Source organism: Triticum aestivum, chromosome 6D (assembly GCF_018294505.1).
Source record: "Triticum aestivum cultivar Chinese Spring chromosome 6D, IWGSC CS RefSeq v2.1, whole genome shotgun sequence".
Lineage (NCBI taxonomy): Eukaryota > Viridiplantae > Streptophyta > Magnoliopsida > Poales > Poaceae > Triticum > Triticum aestivum.
In genome coordinates, this window is record NC_057811.1 from 21,679,789 (window position 1) to 21,689,328 (window position 9,540).

The 9,540-nt window shown below is 54.6% G+C and overlaps 1 protein-coding gene across 1 annotated transcript; it reads right to left on the reverse strand.

Annotated features, from left to right (window-relative positions):
- Positions 1-7,421: 7,421 nt before the first annotated feature.
- Positions 7,422-8,658, reverse strand: LOC123140844 (ervatamin-B-like). The gene has a single exon (XM_044560116.1). It carries the CDS (start codon positions 8,615-8,617, stop codon positions 7,538-7,540), a length of 1,080 nt encoding a protein of 359 aa, XP_044416051.1. The 5' UTR covers positions 8,618-8,658; the 3' UTR covers positions 7,422-7,537.
- Between the last annotated feature and the right edge of the window lie 882 nt (positions 8,659-9,540).

Here is a 9,540-nt window from a genome sequence, read left to right on the forward strand (position 1 = left end):
CCATTGAACTCCTGCGGCCGTGCGCACCGCACTCCACGCGAATCTCGCCAGTGAACAACCAAAGAAGACGTGATTAGCGTCCTCTGGTGTACCACATAGCGCGCAAGGCCCCGAGGCAGGGCCATTGCGCTTGGCTACATTCAAGGAGGTGGGAAGTTTATCTCGGAACATCTGCCAGAGAAACAGTTTGATCTTCAGTGGCAACCGAGCTTTCCGCACCCCCCTTATCACGAGTTGCGCCGACCCTTGGCACATCTTGTGATAAAGCGACTTCACCGTGAACTTGCCTGAATTCGTGAGTGCCCAACTCACGGTGTCTGGTTGGTCCGAGATAGCTGTTAAGCTGATCATCTGAAGCAAGGTCGCTAGGCTAGCTTGCTCCTGCCCGCTAAGTTCACGTTTGAAATGAATTTCCAGAGGCGTTGCCGCAAGCACCTCCGCCACGGACTGGGCCGGGTCCACCGCAATGTCGTACAAATCCCGGAATTCGGCCCATAAGGGCTGGGTCCCTATCCAGAGATCGGTCCAGAAGCGGGTGGACCGGTCGTTCCCGATTGAGAATTTTGCCCCCATGGCAAATGCCGGTTTGATCTTCTGTAGATCATTCCAGAAGGGGGATCCCCTTGTCCGGCCCTCGAAAAAATTCCCGTTGGGGAAGTATTTTGCCCTTAGGAGCTCAACCCAAAGCCCGGACGCCCCCTGGACAATTTTCCAGATCCATTTACACATCAACGCGATGTTTAGGATCCTCGTGTTAGTGATCCCAAGGCCTCCCAAGGCTTTGGGTCGACACACCCATGCCCATTTAACCATATGGTACTTGCGATTAGGGTCCGTTCCTTCCCAAAATAATTTGGCCCGAGGTGTGTCCATCTTGGCGTGTACCCCTTCCGCCAACAAAAAGAGGCCCATGGCAAACATGGGCAAGGATGAAAGGCTCGAGTTGGTGAGAACGAGCCTTGCAGCCTTCGAGAGGAATTTACCTCTCCAGGGGCAAACCCTACCCCTGACTTTGGCACACAGAGGTTCCCAATCCTCAATCGTGGGCCGTTTTGTGTCCACTGGGAGGCCAAGGTACGTAAACGGAAATTTGCCCACTTTGCAGTTGAGCAAATCGGCTATACGTCGACCCTCCTCTGGCTCTACCCCCAAGTAGAGCACTTCGCACTTGTGGAAATTAATTTTGAGACCTGACATAAGCTCAAAACTGAGAAGAATCGCCTTGACCGTGGCAATATTGTGGTGGTCCGGACGAAACATCAGCAGCTTGTCATCCGCGTACTGAAGGTGCGTCACTCCCCCTGGAATGAGGTGGCCGACCAACCCTTTGATATGGCCTGTCGCAGCCGCTTTGCTAAGCATAGCGGACAACGCGTCAACTACAAAGTTGAACAAGAGCGGGGACATTGGGTCTCCCTGTCGTAGTCCCCGTTTGTTACGGAAGAAGTGCCCTACTTCTCCGTTCACCGAGATAGCAGTCTGTCCTCCCGAGACCAGCTGCATTACTCTATGAACCCAAACCGCCGAAAAACCGCGACTAAGGACCTGACGAAGGAAGTCCCAATTAACCCGGTCGTAGGCCTTCTCGAAATCGAGCTTCAGAAGAATGGCCGGTTCGTTGGTTCGTTTGAGTTCATGAACGATCTCCTGCAGGGCTAGCGGACGCTCCAGGATGTTGCGGCCGCAAATGAACACGGATTGGTTGCGATGAATCGCTCTGTGGGCTACCGGACCTAGGCGCGTGGCACAAGCTTTAGCACAAATCTTAAAAGGAACATTAATGAGCGCGATCGGGCGGAATTGTCTGATGTTGTCTGCCCCTTGAACTTTTGGAATAAGAGGCAGGACCCCAAAGTTGAGCCGCGCTATGTCTACCGTGCCACGCATAAATCCGTTACATATCTCAAAAATTGGGCCTCTAAGGATCGGCCAGAAACGTTTGAACATAGCCACCGGCCAACCATCCGGGCGGGCGCCGTGTCCGTTTTCATGCCCATCAGGGCAGCGTCTATCTCTTCTAGGAGGAAAGCAAGCCCCAGCTCGTCATTTTCCCCAGCCAGAATACGCTGGGAATGGTCCCAAACAGTCGTACGAAGGCCAACCCTCTGCGCCTCGCACGCCCTCATCAGGTTAAGGTAGAACTCGTATATATGACGAGAAATGTCTTCTTGTCGCAACAGCAGCCCCTGCTCCGATTGCAACCTAAGGATTGCGCATTTTCTACGGCGACCGTTAGCGTAAGCCTGGAAGTACTTAGTATTTGCATCACCCTTGAGAGTCCACTTCAGGCCCCCCTGGCGACGCCAATACTCCTCCTCACCGCGTAGCAACGCTTCAACCTGTCCCTCGAGGGCGTATCGATGCGCCCACTCGTGCTCCTAGAAGGCACGCGTGTCCGCCTCGGCGTCAATCCTCGCGATCTCCGCAAGGATCGACGACTTGAGCACTTTGGCATCCCTCCCTAGGTTGGCTCCCCACCCCTTGAGGCTTGCCCTGAGCCGTGCCCCTACCATGTTCCAGAATTCCATCGGGCCCCTTTGGGGCCCGGCCTGGTTAACGCACGCCCACCACTTCTCTTTGAAGATATCGTCGAAACCTGGTGTTTCAAACCAGGCCGTCTCGAAGAAAAACCGTGAACTACGCCTCTGTCTGTCCTCCCCCGAGGAGTAAATTAGCGGAACATGATCCGAACCGATCCTCGTTTCGGCGATCAGTGTATAGAGAGGGTATCCCATCTCCCACTCCGGTGACATGAACACCCGATCCAACACCGAACGGACCGGGTCTAATTGCTTGTTTATCCATGTAAACCTCGCGCCAGACCTGGTCACTTCCCTAAGTGCCATGGCGGCAATAGCAGTGTTAAACATGGTCACCCTTGACCAGTTTATATTACCATTGTTCTTGTCCGCTCCTGAACGGATCAGGTTGAAGTCCCCTCCCACAAGGATAGGGGTCGCCGTTGCGGTCACCACAGTGACCTTGGCTTGGAGTTCTCCCAAGAACTCCGCCGATCGGGCGTGATCGGCCGGGCCGTATACCTGAATGACTACGAGCTCACGAAGCGAAGCTCGTATGTGAAAATGAGCTGCAATGAAGAAAAGCCCCACGTCCCAGGAAATAACCTCATACAAAGTACGATTCAAACCCAAAAGCATACCCCCCGAGTGCCCGATCGCGGGTACATGCTGCCACTCGAAACGCTCAAGCGGATCTATCGAGAGCAGGTCCTGAAAGCGGAACTCTGCCTTGATCGTCTCTTGTAAACCTACAATATCGACTCCTTCCGAGCGCATATAATCCTTGAGTTGAGTATGCCGCCCCGCCTGGCCGAAGCCCCGAATATTCCAAAAAAGAGCTCGCATCTAGATCACACGATTACGTATACGGACCCCTCTCGAGGTAACCGCCTTCGCCACGCGCCTCGCCTTGCCCCTGCTCAGCGAGGAAGAGGGTGCAACCCCTGTTGCATGACCCCTCTCATCGGGCACAGAAGGAGCAGCAGCGTCCCCTCCCTCGAGGGGCCCTGTCCTCTGTTCAGCGCGTGCTGCGGCCGTGGCCGCCAGCTCTGCCTGCGCCAGTTCCTTTGCGCGAACCAACGAGATTAATTTCTGGGCTCCCCCCGCGCAGGAGGGGTCAACACCGCTCGCATCCAACACCTCATGTAAATGTTCGTCAGAGAAGGAATCTAAGACCGTGAAGCGCAGGGGTGGGTTACCTGAGATCTCCATGTTCTTCTGAGCCTAGAGCAGTTGGGCCCGCTGCAGCGAAGGCATGTTCCCCTTGGCCCCTTTGGAGCGCGAGTTGGTGCGCACCGGCGCCGCTGGCACCGTCTTGGTCCTCTTGGCCTTGGAGATCGCCGCCGTCTTGGAAGCCTCGAGCAGCAGCGGATCAGCAGCGGGAGGCGCAGTCGGGGCAGCCAGCGCCATGACCGACTGCCGAGGCATCGGGGGCGCGCCCAGCGGCTCCATCAGGCGCACCGCCTCCGCCGATACCTTGCGCACCGCCGCCTTCTTCATGAGCTTCACCGAACCACTCAGCGTTCCCCCATGGCCGCCCGACGCTGGAGATCGCCCGGAGAGGAGGGAGGGGCTGGGGGAAAGAGCCCGCGGGGAACGACCCCCGCCAGCACCCGAACCCCCAGCAGGGTCTGAAACCAGGGGCGGCGAGGTCACCGAGCCCAAGTTAGACCCATACCGGTTCGGGATCGCGATCTCCACCCCAGCAGGCCTGCCCACGGCCACCTCCCGCGGCTCCCCCACCGCGGCCACCTGTGCCGCCGGGCCCTACACCGAGATCCCGAGCTTGTCCCACACCGTCGTGTCGATAGAGTCATCCTCCATGCTTGCGTCAGGGTCCTGGTCCTTGTCCTCCGTCTTGTCCTTGTTGTGGTCGCGCGGGCCCTTGTCGTTGGAAGGCGGAGGAGGGGGAGGAAGAGCAGGGGCGGCTTGGCGCGCCGCCTCCAACTCCGGCTCGAGCTTGACGTTGTAGCCGTCTCCGTTGAACCAAATCTGCACCGAGCCGCGCAGCTTGGCGAGCACACGACATGCAAAACGCATGCGCACCGGACCCGAGCGGATCAGTGAGAGTTTGTCCACCTGAAGAGGCCGACCAATCATGGTTGTGGCCGCCATCAGGCGCTCCACCCTGCGCTGCTTCGGAGGGATACCCCACATCTTGACCCAAACCTCGGGCATGGACAGGGCCTTGGGCTCGGCGAGGACAGCGTCGCGGATATCCGCCATAATATTGTTGATGGAGAAGAAAAGCTTGACGTTGCGCATCGCCATCCGAAGCATCACCGGGTCCGGGAAGGCCACCGAGAAGCAATCCGCATCAAAGGGGGCCACCTGCCAGTCCCATTCTCCCTCGAAGAGATGCGGAAGCTCCGCCTCCAGGATTTCTTTGGTCAGGACCCCGGGCGCCGCCGAGACCAAGGCTGCGTTGGCACCCAGGAGGCTCTCCAGCGCCGAATCCGCCTCCGCAGGATATTGAAGGCAGAAAAAGCCGCCACCAGCGAAGGCATGCCCCATGGATTGCATCAACAGCGGCTTGCCGCGCATGGGGCAATTAGCCGAGGCGTGCCCTTCTTGACTGCATAGGACGCACAGAGGCTTGAAAGAACAGTTGCTCTGGTAGTGCCCCGCTCGCCCACATTTGAAGCACTCGGGGCCGTCAGCCTCCTCGACGGGGATAGGCTCCGCCGCCGTGCCCTTGGAAGCCGCCGGACCCGCCATCTTGTGCTTCTTCTGCTTCGGCTTGGAGTAGGGGTCGCCGACGCGGTCGCCGCAATGGGGGTGGATCTCATCCTTGCGCTTGAGCTCCAATCCACGCTTCTTGTGCTCCTCCTTGCGTTTCTTCTTGCGCTCCTGATCTTTGAGCCACCATGGAGGTGGAGGCCCCCATCCTCCATCCTCACCCGCACGCTCCACAGCACGCTCCCCCGCCGATGGGCGCCGATCTCGCTCTCGCCTGCGCTCCGCCCCCAGATCCGCCGCCACCCGCTTGTCCGCACGCCGCTCCGCCTTGGATCCCATGGCCACCACCTCGGCGAAGGAGTGCACGAGGGGTGGAGGAGGAGAGAGTGGGTGGAAGGAGCGCGCAGATCGGCCGAAGCGCCGCACCTCCGAGTGTGTGGCTGGAAACCCTAACAAACAATCTAGGGCACCCCGCGGGATCCAGAGCCACTTATACGACTGGCAAGCCACACGCGGTCCAGAAGTGGCAGGCCTGGGCCGAGCCGCGCGGCCCACCTCCAACTCACCCGTGGCCACCACAAGGGGGCCAGCAGCTGGGTCCATAGACGGGCCACTCATGGGGGTGCAGCCTACCAACAGCGCCTGGCCCAACGACCCGCCCGAACCACCCGAGCCAACCCTAGGCCAGGGGCCCCGTTCCGCCGGCGCCGGCGCCGCCACCTCTGACAGCGCCGCGGCCGGCTCAGACGCCTGGCTGCTCCCAGGTGCAGTGGAGCTTCCAACCGTGCGGCGCGTCGCTCCCTGCGGCAGCTGCTTCACGCTCGACGCTGCCCCGGCGCCCCTCGACGAATCCCGACCGAACGCCCCTGGTCGCCGGGCACCACGCCCACCGGGCGCAAACACGGAGCGCCGGCCAGCTTTGAGAGAGCCCCCGAGCTCCTACGCCCTGGCCACAAACTCAGCGACCGTCGCCCGAGCACATCCAGCTCCCGCTTCTGCTCCCGCAGTGACCGCCACCGCCTGGTCCTCGTCGTCGCTCTCCTCTGCCAGCGCCCAAAAACGGTTCCCCTTCCAGCCCGCAGATGCCATCGCACCTGCCGCCGCCACCGGAGCCACGCGCGGCGACCGTCCGGATGCCGGGACAGCCGCCCATCCTCCCGCCTCGCCGGATTCCTCACACCCCGGCGCATCGCCCAGCCCGTCGCCACCCAGATCGCCAAGCCGTACAGGAGCCGTTGGGTCTAACCTATCCATCTCCTTCGCCCCCGTCCAAGAGCCAACACAATGTACATGTATTTAGAGTTTAAATTTACTTGTTTTATATGAATTATCTTTATATGGAATACGCCATATATTAAAGTAGAAGAATGGGTATAGAACCCACCACAATGTACACGATGTTACATGAGAGTGATATCACTCTCCATCCACTACCACACTCCTCTCAACTATACAAACTACTGATATCCCTGCCAACCGTAGCTAGATCAGCAAAGAAAGCGCCCAAATCTTCCTTGAGCAAGCCTGCCGATCTCCACGCTCTTCCTTCTTGTTCGATCATACGAAGTACCTGAGATGTTGAAGGTGATGCACCATCAAATACAATTGTGTTTTGGTGTTTCCATTATTCCCCTTGTGTTAGCGTTACGAGGGTCCTCAAAGCTTTCTGTGTGCATCTGTTCGATCTCCTCGTGCTGCACCAATCTACAAGGTCATCGTCTATAGTGGGAGTCTGCCCATGATCCCCCAAAGTGCTCCGAATCGAGAAATGGACTATGCACGCAAAGACACATGTTAGCATGATGTGGTTAATCGTCTCGTCATGCCGATCGCATAGAGGGAATGAATCCTGGTGTGGTAAACCTCAGTGAGCAAGCCCGGAAAGCCAACCACAAGAAGAGAAGGCATTGAAGCGGTGCCTTTTGTTTCCAAACAAAATCAGCGTATGGAGCCACCATTTGTCCCGCAAATTTCTGTGAATTATAGTGGAGACTCCATTGGTCTATGTACATCTGACTCTAATCGCGTTTGTTTACCTAATCTGAACCATATATTTAAGACCTAAAGGTTAAATATTAGATATTTTCTTTGTTTTGGAGAAATTTATGTGTTCTCTGAGAATTAATGTGAGGTCTACATTAATGCATTTAATCAGTAATTATAAGATAGGAGTGAATCAAATGAGAAAAGACGGGTAAAGAGAAATGAAATATGGTACAAATCAATAGTAAGTCTAGCTTCGCATTCAATGTTGATCACATGGTTACACAGATGAACACCAGTTTCCTTTTCAGATACACAGCCATTAAATTATTTTCATGATATCATTCATACCTTTCTTACTTATATTTCACTGGGTACGATGCATGCACCAGGATGCCACATAAGCCCTTCTTGGCCGGACCGGCACCACGGGCCATACGGATGTAGCCGTTTTCACCCCATTTTTCTCCCCATGAGTTTTTTATTATCCAATAATCTATGCGTTTCTTGGGGTCATGCTCATCGGTGGTGCCATAGCCCACCACCGTCATTCCGTGGGTCTGATTCGTCCCACACGGACCCACAAAGACACCTCCTCCATAACGCCGGAAGCTCTTTGTGTCAAGCAACACAACGACGGGTTGGGCCGCCACCGCCAGCAGCAACGCCACCTCATCATTATTCAGCACCCATTTGAAGCTGTCGATGGTGACGACGGGGTTCTTTCTTTTTGGCACCAAGCAATAGCCATGCTCACCGGCAATGTATGGGTAGTCAGCCTCTGTGGCGATGCCGCCGTTGTCGATAATGTACTTGAAGGCCGATGGCACTCTGCCGTTACGACAGCCAAAACTTCTCTTGTCACAGTCTATGAGCTGCTGCACAGACAACGACTTCAGACTCGTGGTCCTTATGGAGTTGATGCCCTCCACTGCCGCCGCCGCCGCGAAGGCCCAACAAGCTCCGCACCCTCTCTGGGTCTTCACGTTTGTCACTGCCGGCGGGCGTTGGTCATACCCTGTGATCCGCCAATCTACGAACATTGGGAAGTCGTTGCGCGCTGCAACGGCACCCCGTGTGAACCGGCCTTGGCGTCGCTTCCCGCCATCTGACACGAGGTCAGAGCAGCGACCGTGCATGTGATCAATCTCTTCATCGGTCATGTCACCAAAGAGGTTGAGGCTCAGCTTGTAGGGTGCATCCTCTTGGTTGAATTTGTGGATCATGCGAGCGTTCTCCTTGAATACGCTGAAGCGCATGGCCTTGTCACCAAGGTCGCGCCTCACATTGTGATGCCCACACCAGCGCTCGTACAGTGCCCATAGGGACTCCTCTGACATCAAGTCTCTATCAGTGATGTCCATAGAGCTCGCCACCATCATAGCGGCAGCAAGCACAACGGCCATGAGTAGTATTATTGCAATTTCTCTTGCCATTGTAAGTACTAAGCGGTTGCTTCAAGTGTCCTAGGTATCTAACTGGGTAGCGCGGAGTGTCCTAGGTAGCTTTCATCCTCCTTATATAGCAGAATCCTCGTGGTGCACACACAGTTTCTGTGTATACCCTGAATAAACTAGGAATTTCTGAAGTAGTGAACCGACCATAGGCAAGGTTATCACTAGAAAATTTCGAGGTACACAATGAATCTGGAATCTGCTAGTAATTGTTAGAGATATTTGTGCATATGTAGCACATATCAAAGTAGACTATCTCCATATATGTATTTGAATTTATCTATATCTATATCTATCTATTTATCTATCTATCTGCGTATACTCTGAATTTAAGGAATGGTGAAGTAGTGGATCGATCGTGTAGGCAAAGTCGTCACTAGAAAATTTTGGGCTACAAGGTGAAGCTGGTAGTAATTGCTAGATATATTTGTACATATCTAGCACATATCAAATCTGTCTATCTCTATATCCATATCTATCTATCTACCTATATATCCATATCAAATCTGCTAGTAATTGTTAGAGATATTTGTGCATATGTAGCACATATCAAAGTAGTCTATCTCTATATATGTATTTGAATTTATCTATATCTATATCTATCTATTTAACTATCTATCTGCGTATACTCTGAATTTAAGAAATGGTGAAGTAGTGGACCAATCGTGTAGGCAAGGTCGTCACTAGAAAATTTTGGGCTACAAGGTGAAGCTGGTAGTAATTGCTAGAGATATTTGTACATATCTAGCACATATCAAATCTGTCTATCTCTATATTCATATATATATATATATCTATCTGTCTATCTATCTATCTATGCACACATAGGGTGAAGTACAGGAAAAATAAATGAAGATTAGTGAAACATACTCGGCGAAACCCTATTTAACCTCAGTGAAGAGTAA